This window comes from Natrix helvetica (genome assembly GCF_964273705.1).
Source record: "Natrix helvetica genome assembly, chromosome: 7".
Classification (NCBI taxonomy): domain Eukaryota; kingdom Metazoa; phylum Chordata; class Lepidosauria; order Squamata; family Natricidae; genus Natrix; species Natrix helvetica.
Window position 1 is genome coordinate 55,555,990 of NC_138558.1, and position 20,604 is coordinate 55,576,593.

Consider the following 20,604-nt stretch of genomic DNA (forward strand, 5'->3'; position numbering starts at 1 on the left):
AAAATATTTGAGATTAAAACTGCCTAGCAAGAAACTGGGGCCAAAGTTTATGGGACCATTCCCCATAGTAAAGATCATCAACCCAGCCACAGTGCAATTGAAACTGCCCCAACTGCTAGGGAAGATACACCCGGTATTCCATAGTAACCTCTTAAAACCCATGGTCAGATCCACTCTGCGACCACTACCCTGGGAGACCACAGGCCCTGTGGTCATAGGGGGCCAAACCCATTATAAATGCAGCGAATCCTTGATTCGAGGTGGCACAGGAGACAACTCCAATACTTAGTCAAGTGGAAGGTTACCCCTTATCAGAGGGATCTTGGATAAAGAGCAGAAATATCCAGGCCGATCGCCTTATAGCAAATTTCCATGCAGAACATCCTAACAAGCCTAAGGGGAGGATGTAGCCATAAATCCTATACCTGTACTCAAATTGTTTTTGCTTTGCACAGGTTGCTTTTGGAAAGTGAGGGGAGCCAAATGTCAACTAGTAAAGGTAACATAGTAGAAAAGGAGAGGAGAACATTCCATGCAAACTTTCAGCTAGTTGGATCTCAGATTACTGCAGCAGACTTGGGAGGGGTGCAGCTCATTGAGGAATGTGATTTATGACTCAGACTGAAAGACAATTTTGGTGGCCTTCATTGAAAAAAAGACATAGAAACTTATATTGCTAGTTGTCCCATATGTGCAGCTGCAAAGAGACCACCAGGGAAACTTCAAGGACTGCTTCAAAGTGTCACCAGACCTGCTGCCCCGTGGAAGGAAATATCAATGGATTTTATTGACGAGTTACCAGAAAGCCAGGGAAATACTGTGATCTGGGTGATCACCGATTTGTTCTCCAAGCAGGTGCATTTCATTGCTTTCAATTCATATCTAGTAAAAGTTTGGTTTGGTTTGGTTTATTTGGATTTATATGCCGCCCTTCTCCAAAAGGACTCAGGGCGGCGTACAACATTAAAAACACACATCTCAAAAGTTAGAAAAAGATTAAATCCATTTCCAAAAAAAACAAACCGATTTTTTTTTAAAGAAACAATACATTTAAAATAAGTTAAAATTAAAATTAACAGGCCAGGCCGGCTTGCTGGAAAAGCCAACTTTTTAGGGCGCGTCGGAAGGACCGGAGGTCGGGGATTATGCGGAGCTCCGGGGGCAGCTCATTCCAGAGGGAAGGCGCTCCCACAGAGAAGGTCTCCCCCTGGGGGTCACCAGCCAACGCTGCCTGGCCGACGGCACCATGAGGAGGCCAACTCTATGGGATCGTACTGGACGGTGGGAGGCTACTGGTGGCAGTAGGTGGTCTCGCAGGTACCCTGGGCCTAAGCCATGGAGCGCTTTAAAGGTCATAATTAACACCTTGAATCGCACCTGGAAAACAACCGGCAACCAGTGCAGGCCGCCTAAAAGGGGTGTGACATGGGAGCACCTAGGTACCCCCATGACAACCCGTGCAGCCGCATTCTGGACCAGCTGAAGCCTCCGGGTCAGCGACTCCCAGATTGCAAGCCTTCTCTGAGGGGGCTAAAATTTCTCCCCCTATCGTCAAAGATGGAACAAGATGTACAAATCGGGATAATGGAAACCACAGCCACTCAGTCTTGGAGGGATTGAGCTTGAGCCTGTTCCTCCCCATCCAGATCCGCACAGCCTCCAGGCATCAGGACATCACGTCGAGGGCATCGTTTGGGTGGTTTGGGGTAGAGATGAAAAGTTGGGTATCATCAGCATATTGATGATACCGTACCCCAAAACCACGGATGATCTCACCCAGCGGTTTCATTTATATGTTGAACAGAAGGGGTGAGAGAACCGACCCCTGGGACACCCCACAAGTGACGTGCCTGGGGGTCGATCTCTGCCCTCCAGTCAACACAAACTGCGACTGATCCGACAGGTAGGAGGAGAACCACTGTAAAACGGTGCCCCCCACTCCCAACCCCCCGAGTCATTGCAGTAGGATACCATGGTCGATGGTATTGAAAGCCGCCGAGAGGTCTAATAGGACCAGGACAGAGGAACAGCCCCTGTCCCGGGCCCGCCAGAGGTCATCGACCAACGTGACCAATGCCGTCTCCGTGCTGTACCCGGGCCTGAAACCCAACTGAAACAGATCCAGGTAGACAGCTTCATCCAGGTACTGGGGAAGCTGACGTGCTACCACACTCTCAACAACCTTCGCTACAAAGCGAAGGTTGGAGACCGGACGATAGTTGGCTAAAGAAGCTGGGAGGAGGGGCCTCACCACCGCCTCCTTCAAGGCGGTGGGAAAGAACCCCTCTCTCAATGAAGCGTTGGTAATCGCCTGGAGCCAGCCTCGTGTCACCTCCCGGGAAGCCGAAACTAACCAAGAGAGAAACGGGTCCAGCACACAAGTGGCAGCACTGAGTCTCCCCATAATCCTGTCCATGCCTTCGGGGGTCACAGGGTCAAACCCATCCCAGATTGTCTCCTCAAGATTCATCCCCATCGGCTCACCCGAATCTACCCACTCAGAGTCCAAGCCTGTCCCGATCTGAGCGATTTTATCCTGCAGATACTGAACAAATTTTTCAGCCCTACCCTGCAAGGGGTCTTCCCCAGTTCCTTGGTTAAGTAAGGAGCGGGTCACCCTAAACAGGGCGGCTGGGTGGTTATCTGTGGACGCGATAAGAGTGGAAAAATATTGCCATTTTGCCGCTTCTGTCGCCACTAAGTAGGATTTAATATAAATTCTTACTAGTGTTCGATCAGATTCGGACCGGCTGGCCCTCCAGCCACTCTCTAGGCGACTTTTCCGGCGTTTCATCTCCCGGAGCTCCCCGGTAAACCAGGGAGCCATCCGGGATCGACACCGGGTCAGAGGCCGCAAAGGCACAACACGATCCAAAGCCCCAGCGGCAGCCCTATCCCAGGCTTCCACTAGGGCTTCGGTCGAGTTGTGAGCAAAGGATTCAGGAAAAGTCCCAAGCTCCATCAGGAACCTTTCGGGGTCCATCAGGTGCCTGGGGCGGAACCATCTAGTCGGTTCCCCCTCCCTGCGGCGAGGGGTAGCAGTATGGAAGTCAAGCCTGATGAGGAAATGATCAGACCGTGACAAGGGTTGAATAGAAATATCCCCTAAATCTAGATCATTCATCCACTGCCCAGAGACAAAAATTAGGTTGAGTGTGTGTCCCCCATTATGGGTGGGGTCTTGAATTAACTGAGTTAGGTCCATAGCTGTCATGGAAGCCATGAACTCCCGAGCTGACTCGGATGTCTCGCCAATGGAAGGCAGATTGAAATCCCCCAGGACCATGAGCCTGGGGAAATCAACCACCAATCCAGCTAATACATCCAGCAGCTCCGGCAGGGCCTATGAAACATAGCAGGGAGACAGGTATGTAACAAAAAGGCCCACCTGAGCTCCAAGGCCCCACTTCACAAAGAGGGACTCATACCCGCCTATCTGAGGCACAGTGACCTCATGAGGTCTGAGACTTTCCCTAATAACCACCGCTACCCCCCCCCCCGCCTTGGGCTCTCGGCTGGTGAAACGCCCGGAAGCCTGGTGGGCATAGTTCGCTAAGGGGCACACACCCCCTCATGGCCCAACCAGGTCTCCGTAATGCACGCCAGGTCCGCTCTACCCTCTTGTATGAGGTCGTAAATGAGGGGAGCCCTATGTACCACAGACCTGGCGTTAAGCGACTCCAGCCGGAGACCAGGGTCCTGTAATCCCGAGCACCCGGGGGTGCAAGAAGGGCGATGAGGGTTGGAATGCGCGATTGCTCTTAAACAGCAAACCTGCATCCTCCGAACATCATTTGGCCCTCGGCCCCCCCATATCTGCCTCTCTCACAAACAGTAGAGATGGTGAACTCCCCAATGGAATGGCTTAATGTCTCCCCCAGAATCGCAATCCTTCCTAGCCCTCCCAACCCGCGCCCATTAGTTAGCACTGACCTGTGCCCTGGCATACTCCCCCCCCCAAGCCTGTCTGAGCCATCCGAATCAACCCCCCCTCGCCCCCCTTAAAATTTGGCTTAAAAGCCCCTGTAAAAAACCCTTAAGAAGTCTCTTCTTTGCATGCCACCCCTCCGGATCCCAGGATCCGTCATTAAGGAAGCGCCTTGATAGGTCAGAAGGCCATCCCCGGGAAAGGGGGAGTTCCTGGAGGGAATAAAGTTCTGTCGCAGTATAGCATAGAGGAGAGTGTGGCATCAACCAAATGGGATGACATCATGGGGAGATGGAATGAGGAGATGACATGTCCACGAGGGGGCAGCCGGTATTTTATCTTTATTCAAATGGAGTTGAGGTTTTTCTTTCTTGGATATTGAAGGAGACATGCCTGACAGGTGGGGTCTTTCCGCGCTTGGCTCTCACCTGGCCAGTTCCCACCAGGGCAGCAGACCTGGCAGCTCCGCTAGGTGTCCCACCTGCGACAGTTGAGGCAGCGGTTGGAGCACTGAAACTTCCACCGTGGTGTCTAGCGCTGAAACTCATCGTCTTAGATTTGCCAGGCCTCACTGGTAGCAGCCTTGGCATCTGCCTCACGTGCTTTCATGGTTTGGAGGGCATTCATCATGAACTACATGCCTTGACTCACAAACCCTGAAGGCACGCAAGACACATGCCAAAGCTGCTACCAGCGAGGCCCAGAAACCCAAGAGGAGGAAGATGGAGGACAAGCGTCAGCTAAGGAGTTTTCCCCCCTGGGAGATAGTACAACATAACATTGAAGTGGCAGGTCCTTACATTAGGTGGAATGTGAAAAGTAGCAATTATTTTATTTTGCCAAGCCCAACCCCCTCCTGACCAATCCACCGGCAACCAATGTGATGCCACAAGGCTGTTATGGGAACTCCATAAGTACTAGCAGTGACGTGCGGTGAGGTTTATGACTGGTGAGGCACTGACACAGTGCTGAGTTTCAAATATTTTTAGACTTGTGGACTTCAACTCCCAGAATTCCACAGCCAGGCATGCTCAGTTCCAATTTAAAGCGACAGCATTTGTTTTTCTCCTTTACTCCTTCTTTCTTTTTCTTTTTCTTCTCCTTCCCCTCCTTCCTCCCTCTCCCTTCCTCCCCCTCTCTCAAACACACACACACACACACACACACACACACACAAGTTGGATTGGACTATCTCTCCTACCCCTTCCCTCTCTCACTCACTCTCAAACAAACCCCCCCACACACAAAAGTTGGATTGGATATCTTTTCCAGTGGCTTGAAAGCAGCTCCTCTGCCATCCCCCCCCCCCCATTCCCCTGCTGCCTTTCCCAAACACCTCCACCATTGCAAATGCAGCCTGCTGTCTGAGTGGGAAATGCCTGGAACACAATAAAGCCCACCCACCACCAGTGAGGTTAAGCAGAGTCATCCACGGTGAGGCAGCAACTAGCTCAGCTTTTTCCTTTTACTTTTTTTTTTCATGATGAGAGTGGTGAGGCTGCGCCTCACTTGCCTCACTTGCCTCACTTGCCTCACCTGACTGCACGTCACTGAGTACTAGGTAGATATAAAATGCCAGGAAGCCTCTTCCCTTTTCAACAGAATGACAGGGTATGATGGTGGACCAGTCATGGACATTCAGAATGCCTGCTGCAATGTTTATTACCTTTAAAAAGGCCTTTGAATGGTCTGCAATCAACAGAGGAAAGAACAAAGTACTTAAAATCTCAAGCCGTCATCAACGTGGCTACTGTTTTTTTCAAAAGCTTTTTGCTGATAGCTTGTTTTGATTTGATTGATTTTTTTGGAAATTGTTGACCTGAATGTCATACATTCATCATTGGGCTCTAGACATTCTGCTATGCCTTTTTGCTTGCAGAAACTGCTAAAGATGCAAGAAGGTGCTGTATTAGTCAGCCTGCTCTGTTGAGGTGTATGTATTCATTTTGATCATGCATTTATGTCCTTCGATTCAGTCCATGCTACATTTTGCTGCAAAACTTGTTGATTATTTGAACCAGTTGATTTGGTACATTTGATGCAGTTATTAAAAAGCCAGTTGAGGTTTTCAAGATTATGGGTGTGACTTTTAATTATGCTTTTGCTGTTTGTGCTTCTGAGCATGTGAATGTGATTTAATACTTTATAACAATAGTGGTCATGCTCTGGAGGAAATAATTGATTGTGCCTTCGGAGGTCAGAAACAGAGCCAAATCTATGTTCCCTCACATTCTTTTCAGTTAGAAATCCTATAGCCGCCAGACAAATGGTTGCTCCAAAGAAGGCTGAGGATACCAGCTCCAAGTTGTACAGATAAATCCAGATGACAGCCAACAATAAACGTTTTCCGCAACTCTCTGCTCCCTTCTAGTGCTCATGCAAATTTTGGCAGCCCAAAATACCTAATCACTGTTTCTCATGGATAAAAGATCCAGCACTGTTCCAGATTTGTTTATATTGAATCACAGCCAGTCTGAATGGTGTCAACAAATGTCCCAAAATTCAATATTCAACATTTTATATTTCATTCATGCTCTTATTTAATTATAATCTATTTAATTTCAGATGTCTGAGAACTCCAGAAAACTCAGATCCACAGTTCCATCTAGAACACAGAGGTCCTGTTTCCATGAAGGGTAAAAAAGAACCAATGCAAGTTTGGTTTTTGTCCAGGAAGGGGACAGAGGTATGACTAACCAAAACATTTTATCAAAATAAAAACAAAACAGAAATGATGTGAGGACTAAATATGGTATGAGTAATCAAAACATGTTCATCAAAATAAAAACAAACCCAAAAATGATGCAAGGACTACATATGACTACATCAGGCTTTCTAGTTGCAAAATTGAATGTCCCTATGAAGAAATGAGCCATTTAAAAATATTGCTATGTTAATATATTTGTTATCTTGACAGCCAATTACTATCTATTATATATTACCAGACTTTAAGTGTTTGTATTTCAGGAAAGTTTTGAGAAAATGCCAACTGATTAAACATTAATTTTAATCTTTTCCCCTCCTGCACTAGAATTTGTATTTATTTAATGGCTAGTCCTAATGATATCAGAATTTGCTGCTTTGCACATTATAGTCAAAAGCTCTTTTTACTCTGCTTAAACTTTATATTTGTTTTCAAAAATGATTACATTTAATCTACATTTGCACATAGATTGAGGCCCAATATTTGGCACAGCCACAGAGCAGAAAGCAGTTAACTCTACATTATTTTCAAGGAGTAAAATGTGTGTGAAATAAAGCTCTAATCGAATTTATACATAGTATAAAATGTTACTTGTCTGGATTTTTTTTATTAAGAGCATTTAAAGTTCTGCCTATAGGAATAGTATTTATCTTAATATGTATTTAGTAAATTTAGGATATAGCAGGTTCATTTAAACAGCTCAGCTAAAACAACTGTTGTTAAATCTTTTGATTGGAAAATCTCAAGTGTTTTGTATTCTGATGGATCAAAATCTGAAATTGTAGATGGCTGGATTCTTTCTAATGCAGTATGTAGGATATGTTTCATATTTTATAATATATTTATATTTTAAAAATCTCACACATGTGCTTATAATATGATGTAACATCTCTCTCTTTCTCTCTCCATATATCTCCGTCTCTCTTTGAGACCTCTTTACTGCCAAGTAGGCAACAGTTAATTTATGTCTTTCACCTTGAAACAAACACCATTTTTTTCTAAACATATTCTTTTTACTTCTTTGTATTGTTTAATAGCTGCAGCAAATGACAGAAAGGATGGATTCTGTGCCTATTTTAATTGCTTTGATTTTTAAAGTTACTTAATTACTTAATTGCTGATGTGCTTTAGGTTTCCATGGCTGGTATATATATTTTTCTTTAAAGCCAGTCATGGATACTGTAAACAACATGAGGTTCAGAACACAAAATGGCAAATTTGAAGTGGCATCTTTTTTTAATAATCTGAATGTTGGAAATAAAAACAAGGTCAGCCTTTTTCAGAGGGAAGCTTAAAAATATAAAAACAACAGCATAAACTAACAATCAAGAGAAAAGATAAAGAATAAGAAGAAAATAGGGATGGAAATGCAAAAAGGTATAAAGAGAAAGAAAGGAAAACAAAGATGTATACAATGAATCCCTAGTGCCACGTAACGGAGTGAGCTCCCGTTACTTGTCCCAGCTTCTGCCAACCTAGCAGTTCGAAAGCATGTAAAAATGCAAGTAGAAAAATAAGAACCACCTTTGGTGGGAAGGTAACAGTGTTCCATGCGCCTTTGGCGTTTTGTCATGCTGGCCACATGACCCCGGAGAGGTGTTTGGACAGTGCTGGCTCTTTGGCTTTGAAACAGAGATGAGCACCGCCCCCTAGAGTCGGGAACGACTAGCACATATGTGCGAGCTTTACCTTACCTTATACAACGAATGACTTCCACCTTCTGCCAAGGATATGAGGAATACTTACATTCAATTCTTAGTCAATCTATTTTCATGGCCACAGTATAATATTAAACTGTTATCATATATAATGGCTGCAAAATAGCATTCTTGGAAGCAGTAAATAGTAATATCCAATTAAGAGATAAGTAAACAAGATTAGCCTAGTCTTCATTAAAATAAATAGAATCTAATGCTTTGATGTATTATTGAGGAGAAAGAATTAATTCACGTATTACTCTATCCTTTGAGACATCACACATTCATATCACAGTAGGTTGCAGAAAAATATCAGTAATTCTATGAGGAAGAAGATAATATTTCAAACTATTTAATTTCTATAGTTCACCAATTAAAAGTATATTTCTGACATGCCAGATATTATTATTAGATTGCAGCGCCTTACTTTTTAAACTTTTTTTGCATGCCTTCAAGGAAGTAACACATGATGCTAACTGAGCCAGGTGAAATGCTGGAGAAGAACAGAATGAACCCTGTCCTGCCATTTATCTAGTCTGGCAGTATCAGATATGAGTGCAGTTGCTTCAATTTTATGTCCATTTCCATAATAAGCAGTAATTCTTACATCACGTTCCCTTCTTTTCCTGCTTTTTGTTCAGTTTGCATTTGATATTATAATATTTATGCTGTACGTGTGTTTCAGTATCTTTTGTCTTCCTTCCCGTGTTATGTACATAAATAATCCATTTCACACATGCTTTTCATCTCCAAATTTAATGATTTAGCAGCAGCATCTTTATGCATGTGTACCCAACACTATTTCTGCAAGAGGAATTATGATACTTAGAATCATAAACCAGAGAACTTATAAACATTGTTTGACAATTATCAATGTACTAATCCATCTGTTTCTTCCAATCTGCTTTTACGATGTATTGCAGTAATTCTATTAGATAGTTTCTGCCTTGTTAGTAGTTTACTATGTATTTGCTGTTATTTGAGGCAACATATGCATTTTCTATATAGAAGAGAAATGAAGGTTGTTTAATGTAAAGTTTATGGAAATAAAAAGCAATTTCTACTCTTAAACTGATCATATTATTATGCATACAGTAATAAGTTATCAGATGTTTTATGTGCATAAATATTGCAGATTTTTAAATTAGGAATGGAAAGACTTTCACAGAAAAAAAAATCCAGATATCCTATTTTATCAGACTTGGGGCAATTTTTTTGGTCCCTGCTCTGATTTATTTTGGAAGCAATATGTAAAAAAGGCCCATTATACAAACCAGAAAGCAGTAAATTGCTTTAAAAACGTTACTTTAACAGCATCCAAGGAAAAACATACTGTATGTTAAAGGAAATTCCAGTATATGAGTGCCAGTATGCTTTGATCTATAAAAATGTTAACTTGAAAACATGCAGATTTTTAAAAATCTGGTCTTTTCTTAGGTAGCCTTTCTAGAAGTCCTGGTTTAGTTTTATTTTTTCAATAAATTCACTTGTGTCAGAACACTGAAAGTGATTGTGTTTGCATGATACAGGTTTCTAAACCTTCAGAGCATAGAATTTCATATATATTGTAGTACTCTTTTATCTTTCCAAGCTTATAATGGCAAGAACAGGAAAAAATATATAATTCTGTTTCAAGTTGCATCTGGGTGGAATCTTGATGATGCAGTTGTGCAAAACACATTTTCTACTGTTTATCCATAAGTAAAACAATTATCGTGTAAGTAAGTAGTGAAACCTTTCAAATTATCTTCATTTTATTGCTTAAAAGCAATAAAATTATATGTGGGTGAATCAGATTCATCATGTGTTTATAAGTATATAATGGAAACAATGCTTATGTAAACAGCATTTATATTTCTATGAAGTACTGATTATTTATCCATATGTCAAATATATCAAACTAATAAATGCAGTTTAGATGTATGTTGTAGAGAATAATGTATCCGTTTAAACTAATTTGATATTTAAATCTGTATTAGACATAAATGAATAAATCATTGTTTGTGAAGTTGCATTCTAGGGATCAGTTGGCATTGTAGTTACTGTACTAGCCTGAGCTGTGCAATTGCTTCCCGTGGCAAAGCTTGTAGTGCAGTTTCCTAGACTCAAGCACTCCCCCACATGGAATCTGAAATGGCTCAAAAGTGACTCAAAGGTTCATGGCCACCATGAGCTTAACCTAGATCATCAAGGACCCAAGATGTACTGATGGTCACATGCTGGAGATGGCTTTTTTTGTGCTCAGAACACTCTTGCAGCTTTCTGTTTGGGGGCCTTATGGATCACCACTCCTGCCCTCTGGAATAGCATTACTACTGAGATCCATTTAGCCTTGACCCGGCTGTCCTTCAGGAACACATTAAAAGCTTGACTTTTCCAGCAGGCCCTTAATCAAGGCAACTGATGAACTGCTTGAATCGCTTCTATTTAAATATTGTGCATTCTCCAATTGCTGACATTGTTGTATTTGATCTTGTGTTGCTTTGTTTTGTGTAAAGATGCTTTTAATCTATTGGACATTGTCTTGAGTCATTTCAGATAGCAGTATGTATGTGATTGTGTAGGTGTGTGTATACTTTATATACTGCATCTAATATACACACACACATACATATACACACACATATATACACGCACATAAATATATAAATGTCATGAATAAAATGTGTTCATATTTAGCATGTGTATGTATGTATTTGTATACTCTGTGTGTGTGTGTGTGTGTGTACATATAGTGTGTTTCCCTGAAAATACAACATGTCCTGATAATAAAGCCATGCCACATTTTTCGGGTGGGCAAAAATGTAAGCCCTCCCCTGAAAATAAGCTCCCTGGACACACACCCCCATCCAGCAAGGCAGAGCGCCACTCACCAATCTAGCGGTATCCCGAATGCTCCAAGCCACAGGAACGGAGGGCGGCAAAGGCTTGCGTTGCTTGCCGCCTTTGGGATACCACTAGGTCGGTTAGCGGTGCTGTGCCCAGCTGGACAGGGTGAATGTCGGGCAGTTACTCTCTTGCACGCGGGCTCCCGGAGAGCCGGGCACAGCCTCAGGGGTAAACGGCTGTGTTGCGCTGTTGCAACAGCACAACACAGCAGCCATGAGGTGCCCACGCTCATGAGCAGCCTCCCAGCAACCCCCCTTTCCAGCTGGGCACAGCACCATTCACTGATCCAGGGGAATCGCTAAGCCGCGTGAGCATCTGTTCGCCGCCCTCTGGCTCCCGCGGCTTGGCGCATTCGGAATGCCCCTAGGTCAGTGAATGGGGCTCTGCATGACTGGAGAGGGGGGTTGTGCGAGCGGCTTTTTCGCTCCCCGCTCATGCGACTCCCAGGCTCACGATTCCCTTGCCTAACTCTCCCTGCAGAGCCAGGGCATCTCCGCTGACACCGCTGTCCCCACCACTGCCGCATGGCTTTTTCTGCGGCTTCCAAAGCACGGAGGTAGGATGCCAAGTCTTCCGGAAGTTGCCACTCTGGGAATATGCTCTATGGCTGTACGCTCTGGGAATACACTCTGCTGGCAGCCAGCCCACAACCATAGAGCGTACTCCCAGAGCGGCCACTGCCAAAAGAGTCAGCTGCGGATCTCTGGAGTTTGGAAGCTGGAGAATAGGTTATGCTCGGAGTGTCATGGCGGTGGCAGCACCCTGGCCCTGCAGGGAGAGCTGGGCCAGGGCATGGTGAGGTTAGGAGGCATACCAGCTGGGGATGGAACAAGCACTCGCGCAACCTCCCTTTCCAGCCAGGCAGAGCGCCATGCACTGACCTAAGGGTATCCCAAATGCGCCAAGCCGCGGGAGCTGGGGGGAGGGCAGAGCACCACGTGGCTTAGTGCCTTTGGGATATCACTGGGTCAGTAAATGGTGCTCTGCCCGGCTGGAAAGGGGGGTTGCCAGGTGGCTGCTCATGAGCATGGTCACCTCATGGCTGGTGTATTGCGCTGCTACAACAGCGCAACACTGCCTCTGAGGCTGTGCCTGGCTCTTCGGGCGCCTGCTCGCAAGACAGCAGCCACCTGGCAACCCCAAAACAATAAGCCCCCCAGATAATAAAGCCCAAACAATATTTTGGGGGTCAAAAGAAAAGACCCTGTCTTATTTTCGGGGAAACACGGTATCTACACAAACACATTCATGCACATACACAGTGTGTGCACATACACATAGAATATATGTATAAATATTTTATTAATGTGCACAAGGAAGTTTTTGAAGTATGAATTTTCCCCACAGATTTTTTGCAAAATATTCTTTCTTCTTTATGTTGGTGAAAAATTATGTTAATTTTCTGAAAAGATATAATAAATACACTTTATTCTTAATATTACATATACAACCTGCTTAATTTTTTTCAAAAAATCATGATAAATATATTTAAGCAGAATATGCACTGTTTCTAATGGTAGACCTGACAATTTAATTTTCTAAATGTATGAAGTTAAGGATCAGGTATTTCAGGTATTATATGGGCAGTATCTAATCCTGAACAGCATTCCTATACATATCATTTTGCAATAATCCAAACAGAGCATTTGTGACCTTCAGCAGAATTCCTCCCAACCCAGGAATGCAGGGTGCAATTGATACACAATGTGAAGTTATGCAAAGACACCCGTGACCCTGTCCGCTGTACATTTAGCAGAATTAGCGAGTCCAAGAGAAACCCCCTGATTGTGCATTGAATCTGACTGTAATCCTGTCGTGATTCATATCTATCCAATTTCAGGATTCATGGGGCCTAAGATCCACAGCTACTCAGTCTTGGTGGGGTTAAGCTAAAATCGTGCTTTCTGCATTTCTTCAAAGGCTAGGTTTTTTTATAGTCCTTCAGAAGTACACTAAGGTGGAAGAGGATCCAGTATCTACCCCTCATTAGAAAGGCCAAAGTTCTACTGTGGTACATTGGATAATATGGTAACTGCATCTAAATGAACAAGCAAAAATCTTTTGACATTGATATAAAGCACTAAGCAGGAGAGTTGGGGAAAATGTTAGATTTTATGTAAGATGCTACGCTGAATTCAGCCACTGACAATAAACTCTACCACATAGCCATTTCTTTCAAATACAGATAGTCCTTGACTTACCCTGAAATGCTTAACATCATCAAAATCATCTGACTTTGCAGCTGCACCTGTGTTTGATTAGCGTCAAGTGACTCTTGACTTTTTGTCACCTGAGGATGACATTCCACTAGAGCTTCTTCCTTGACATTTTGAATTATAGGCATGGTAGATGAAATGGAGGAAAAGAATCTGTTTTGTTCTTTCTGGCAAGCAGAACATGCCTATGACTCAAAATGTCAAGGAAGAAGCTCTAGTGGAATGTCATGTTCTGCTTGCAACAAAGGACAAAATGGATTCTTTTCCTCCATTTCATCTACCAAGGCCAATCATACTGGCTGAAACTGAGATAGCATCTACCACCATTTGTTAGGGCAGAGGCTACCTGAAGTGTTTCAAGAAAAACCATGTAGTACATTCACCTCTCCCATTCACCTCTCCCATGGAATGCACAGGTACAGTATAGGTGATACCTTGCTCAGTAGTAGTAACTGTGAAAGGGATCTTGGAGTCCTAGTGGACAACCATTTAAATATGAGCCAGCAGTGTGCAGCAGCTGCCAAAAAAGCCAACACAGTTCTAGGCTGCATCAACAGAGGGATAGAATCAAGATCACGTGAAGTGTTAATACCGCTTTATAATGCCTTGGTAAGGCCACACTTGGAATACTGCATTCAGTTCTGGTTGCCATGATGTAAAAAAGATGTGGAGACTCTAGAAAGAGTGCAGAGAAGAGCAACAAAGATGATTAGGGGACTGGAGACTAAAACATATGAAGAACGGTTGCAGGAACTGGGTATGTTTAGCTTAAGAGAAAGAATTAATTAATTTATTTATTTATTAGACTTCTAGACCGCCCCCTCTCCCCGAAGGGACTCGGGGCGGTGAGAAGGACTAGGGGAGACATGATAGCATTGTTCCAATATCTCAGAGGTTACCACAAAGAAGAGGGAGTCAAACTATTCTCCAAAGCACCTGAGGGTAGAACAAGAAGCAATGGGTGGAAACTAATCAAAGAGAGAAGCAACTTAGAACTGAGGAGAAATTTCCTGACAGTGAGAACAATTAATCAGTGGAACAGCTTGCCTCCAGAAGTTGTGAATGCCCCAACACTGGAAGTCTTTAAGAAGATGTTGGATAGCTATTTGTCTGAAACAGTATAGGGTTTCCTGCCTAGGCAGGGGGTTGGACTAGAAGACCTCCAAGGTCCCTTCCAACTCTACTATTGTATTGTATTGTATTGTATTGTATTGTATTGTATCTACTCTACCGACAGTTTTCTCAATTGGCTGCATCTTCCAGTCTTGAAATACTGCACCGCAGCAGCAGTTATGACAGCATGCATAACCTAAGTGAAGAGTAACTTGTAGAAACGTAATGCTAGAGCACCTGGCTTAGCCTGGCTTTTCCTCTGTGCTTTCTTCTTTCTTTAGTCATCCGTATTTATGATGCATTAAATGAAGAGGACCAGAATAATATATACTCCTTGAGGAAGATCTCAGGAGGAATGACTGGATGCAAATACCAGTGTCCCCGCTACTGACCCATGTCCAGCAGCTGTTGGCCGAGAAGGCAAATTCACATTGCACAGTAGTACAATAGGCCTAAATTGGATGCAGAATAAAAAGTGAAAAGTGCAAGAGGAGTTACTGTTGATTTGCTTTCCCAAACAAGGTCTTTCAATTTGGATAGATGTGAAAAAATAGAATCCATACAGAAAATGGAAGGGTGTTATATCTCAAGCTAAAATCTAAAACCCCTCAATTGGAATTAGAACTGAAGGGCAGATTGGATTATTCTAATATACAGTATTGTTTATAAATATATAAATTAATAATTTGCTTGAATTATTGCTTGTCCTTAAGTCATTTAATGTCCTGGTATAAAAGTGTAAATTTGGAAAGAAATGTTCAAAATGGCAAATATCACTTCCTTATCTGTCTCTATTTTTGAAATCATTTCCTCTCTACTTTAAGAAGTGCTAAGGAAAACCACATTCAGTTTATTTTCAACAGTAGATGTTGTAAAGATATCAGGCAGAAATAGAACAATTAAAAGAGCAAAAAAGCAAGAAAGAAAAATCCCAACCACTGATCTTCATTTCCAAAAAAGTTTTACTTTTTACTGTTAATGTAATACTGTAATGGTGTCATCCAGTGTATTTTAATCTTTTTATTATTTTTATTTTAATATTAAAAAGGAGCAAAACAGGAAAACACAAAAGAGGAGGAAATCATAGAAAAAGGAAAGCAAAAGGCAAACAAAAGCCCCAAGTGTGTATGTCAGCGATGGCGAACCTTTTTTGGCTCGCGTGCCACAAGTGGGGGGAGCGCAGGGGGGTCATGTGCGGGCGTGCCGCACCCATAATGCAACGCGCGACCCCTCAGTGCGCATGCGCGCGCAACACGCGACCCCCCATTTTTACATGCCTTTTTCGCCCTCCCCAGGCTCCAGAGGCTTTATAGGAGCCTGGGGAGGGCAAAAAGAGCCTCCCCCGCCCCCCGGAGGCCCTCCGGAGGCTTCAGGGACCATCCGGAGGCTTCCCTGAAGCCTTCGGAACGCTTAAAACCACCCTCTGAGCAACCCGGAAGTCACTTCCGGTTTGCTCGGAGGGTGGTTTTAAGCGCTCCCTGCTGGCCTACACAATATTTTTCTTTCCCTATGGCTTCTGATGAATAACGGCATGTATCTGGCAATCAAAATTTGCACATATAAATCAAAACATTAAAATCTATTTCCTGTAAAACAAAGTATTAAATTACATAGTAATAAATAACTAAGGTGGCCAACCGTCCTCCTTTAGGGAGGACAGTCCTTCTTTTGTAAGTTCTGTCCTCCCTTGAAAAGTGTCCTCCTACGTGTCCTCCTTTTTGATATTTGAAGGCTAATCTGTTGCGCGTTATGTGACGTATTTTATTAAACAGTTTTTAATGGTGTTTTTTTTACTTCATCGCAAGTATATTGAACAGATATTGAATCTGGTGTTGAATTTTTATCTAAAGAAATGCTAGACATTAAAATAGACGACAATTGTCTCTTTGAAGAAATTAGAAGACTTAATGTGTATTTAAATTCTGAAAAATTAATACAATGGGAAAATCAACATGTTGAAATTGATAAAAGATGGGTGGATATTTTCAGCCATTTCAAAAATGAACATATTCCATGTGAACATTTATTTATACTTGTTCAATTTACGTTGTGCTGCCCTGGAACTAATGCAGCAGTTGAAAGAGTTTTTTTCAATTGCCAATGATTTTTGGACAAGTGAGAAATCGAAATTGAATGTTGATACTCTAGCTGCAGCACTTGCCATAAAATTCAATATGAAGGATATTTCTTGTTCAGATATTTCCAATATATTGTTAGAAGATGATACATTGACAAAAAATATTAATTCAATGGAAAAGTACTCATTTAAATAATAATTAACAGGCATGCAAGCATAATTACAATATAAAATGTTGCAAATGTTTTTATTATGCATATATCATATTTTAGTGTATTATTGTTGCAATGAATAAAATATTTCTTTTATTTACGATTTATTTTTTCCAATTTATTTGTCCTCCTTTTCATTGTAAAAAAGTTGGTCACCTTAAAATAACTGATTCATTGAAAGATTTTAAAATTTACTGCAGTATCTTCCATAAACAACAATGATTTTTATGGTTAGCAAAATGTCTATTGAAGGGTAACATTCAAAGAAAGTTTTAGATATCTTGGCAGTTAGAACAATTAATCAGTGGAACGACTTGTTCCCAGAAGTTGTGGGTGCTCTTAACAGTGGAGGTTTTTAAGAAGAGATTGGACAACCATTTGTCTGAAATGGTATATGGTTTCCTGCTTGAGCAGGGGGTTGGACTACATCTCTTCTAACTCTGTTATTCTGTTAAAAACTCTATCTCAGGGGTGTCCAAACTTGGGAACTTTAAGACTTGTGGACTTCAACTCCCAGAATTCCCCAGCCAGCCATGCTGGGAGTTGAAGTCCACAAGTCTTAAAGTTCCCAAGTTTGGACACCCCTGCTCTATCTGCATAAGGTGAAATTTTGATCTCACCTTACTCTTGAACTGAATTTGGACTTTGCACTCTTTATATAAAACCATTTAAGTAGGCTTTTGTCAGAGACTTTTGTTTTACATCTTATCTGCTGTTATCTCTTCCTCCATGAATCAATTCTAATCTAAAACTAACGCAATAAAAATATTATTACAATACATTACAATAAAATATTACTATATACATTACAATAAATATTTATAAAATATTGATACGATAAATTAGTACAACAAATATTATTTTATACAAATGTAAGGAAACAAAAAGACCAGAACATATACTTTCCAGCAGGCTGCACCTAAATTAACACCAGACAAACAATAAAACAAAAAACACTAATCAAGGAACTATTAAGGAACAAACCACACCCCATCAACACTGGCATGGCAAGCTACTGTATATAAACGGAGCAAACCACACATTCACTAGCACTGATAATGTTATCTGACTAAGTAATGAAACATCTGCAAGCTAACAACTTAAGCTGAAGGAGCACCAAGAATTCCATAAAAGATCCTTCTGTTGAGGTATTTGGAACATCTATTTTGGTTGTCTGTTTGAATTTTAGAAGGGAAGCACTTGGTATGCCATGCCTGAATGAATGGGAATTTGAGAACCAGTTTGGTATAGTGGTTAAGGTGTTAAGCTAGAAACCAGGAGACTGTAAATTCTAGTCTTGCTTTAGACATAAAGTCAGCTGGGTGACCTTTGGCCAATCATTCTTTCTTGGCCTAGGAAGAAACAATGGGAAATCCTGAAATTTCGCAATAAAAATGCAAGGACTGTTCCAGGAAGTTGACAATGTTCACTACCTTAGGTAGTGAACACTGATTTAATCTCTCTCTCTCTCTCTCTCTCTCTCTCTCTCTCTCTCTCTCTCTCTCTCTCTCTCTCTCTCTCTCTCTCTCTCTCTCTCTCTCTCTCTCTCTCTCTCTCTCTCTCTCTCTCACACACACACACACACACACACACACAGAGAAAGATAGACACAGAGTTAGACTGAGTAACTAAGGTAAGAAACACCATTGAACATGAGGTTCTCTGAATCTTCAAATGCTGTCTCTAATTATTCATGAGTTTCAATGTATAATTCATTTGTTTTGTTTAAACTGTTTACACAACTGAATTTCAGAGAATGCTGAATTGATCAGTTGTTATCAACAAAAGAAAACCAAAACTTTTGTTCTCACACCATTACTAACTTTATTAGATTGCAGACCCTTCTATAAAAAAATAGAGATTACAATTCTTATTTCGAATAACAATTCTGCTATTGTTTATATCAACCCTCTCTTCAGAAGTTTAGGAATTCTCAGAGTTGGGAAGAATGCCAAGCATTAGATACTGATGTTGCTTCATCAGTATCTGCAAGTGGGAGGAGCGAACATCTCTCTGCATATGGGTAGTTTCCAGTAAATATCCAGTAAGAGTGGATAGAAGTAGTATCTTTATTTTCCACACTATGTGTGAGCTTCGAAAAAGTTTCTGACACACACACACACACACACACACACACACCAGTTTTACTTTATTAAACTAAAGTGGTGGACACATTTCTATAGGTTGCATTACAATTTAATAAGATACAGTAATTATTTTCTAAACCAAACAAAAAAAATTAGCATTTAAAAGCTATGATACGTGCTAGTTAGCTTAAATATATATACATAATTACAAATAATATTTTAAGATATATTAACAGTTTGCAGTGTTAAACACACCAACATCCATGCTAGTTGAGATTTGCATTCCATCTGGTCCAGTTTATTATTTCCACAATGACCAGTTAGCTGCTTTTGAGAAACTTGTACAAAGACAATTGGTTTTTTTTTGTTTTGCTTCATATTAGAAACTCACTGTCTCAATTATATTTCCTTTGAGTTATTATGAACCTGTCTTCCTTCCTGAATTTGTATAAATTCTTTTAACTCACCTAAGGTAGTGGCCATTGCCTTACCTTCAGAACAGTAGTGGGTTTCCATATTTTTTACTACTGGTTCGCTCATACGCGATGCTTCTGCACATGGGCAGAAGTGTCCGGATGGGTGGGTGGAGTTTCCCGCCGCCGCTACTACCGGTTTGGCCGATCCGGGAGCAACCCACCTCTGCTTCAGAAATCAGTTTCTAAGCAGTCCAGTTTGCAAACTGACCAAGGGACTGAACTATTGACATATAAAACCTTTCCACAATAAAGTATAATTTCTTTTCTTGTCCTAAATCTGCTAACACTCACTTTATGGCTTATCAAAAGTCAAGGCAGAGCCAGTCTGTCTCAAAGTGCAACCATTTGACTTTTCTGCTGATAAGAAAGTTTTGCACAGTTTTGCTTCACAAAATCACTTTGAAGAGGCACTTCTACTGCCTCTGAAGCAAAATATCCTTGTTGAGATCTTCAGTGTCCCATGAATAAGCCTCGGATATGATTTTGTTTTATGCAACAAGTTCTGGTAGAAATAATTGCATTTTTTACCCCACTATGTATAAGTATTTATAATTTTGTAATCCCTATCACATGTATGCTGTTGTCTTTTTTTCTTCTTAAAACTTAAGAATTCCAATAGGTCCTTTTTCCTAAGGATCAAAATATCACTTTGATGTGAAGCAGCCAGAAAATATTTCAGTACAAATGCACCATCAGTTTATATCAATGTCAAACAAGAACTACCTCTATTAGCTGTTCTGGTGGAATTAGCAGAATGAATTTCCATATTTCATTGATTCCATACATCAATAAAAGTCAGTTCTACATTGTGTCATGCTTTTTAAAAAAAATACTAGGAATTAAAAGAGAAAGAGGAGTAGGACATCTGCTGGCAATACACTGTAATTAGAGATACTTAAATCTTCATTAAACTGCATATTTTCCTTTTCTAGTCTGTGAAAATGTGTGCATCTAGAGAACCTACCATATATATTAAATGATGCTTAATAAGCATCCTTGTCACCATTGAAGTTCTTTAGTCAGATGTTATATGTGCAACTGCATAAAGACACATGGATGTCAGCGCAAAAGACATACGTTTATAGTAATTAATTGCTTTAGAAAACAAATGTATTAAAAGAAATTCATTTTGGAGAAATAAATGAATACAAAATGCATATTTAAGGAAAGGTTATACCCAATGTAGAAGTATACATGTTCTTGTT

At 41.4% G+C, this 20,604-nt stretch overlaps 1 protein-coding gene across 1 annotated transcript in view; it reads left to right on the plus strand.

The window, feature by feature from the left end:
- Nucleotides 1-12,647, plus strand: part of GUCY1B1 (guanylate cyclase 1 soluble subunit beta 1) — a 76,599-nt gene extending 63,952 nt beyond the window's left edge. The window contains exons 13-14 of the mRNA XM_081959971.1: nucleotides 6,494-6,614; nucleotides 8,786-12,647. Coding sequence (XP_081816097.1) covers nucleotides 6,494-6,614; nucleotides 8,786-8,809 — 145 coding nt within the window. The 3' untranslated portion in view covers nucleotides 8,810-12,647. The remainder of the gene's footprint in view (nucleotides 1-6,493; nucleotides 6,615-8,785) is intronic.
- The last annotated feature ends 7,957 nt before the right edge of the window (nucleotides 12,648-20,604 follow it).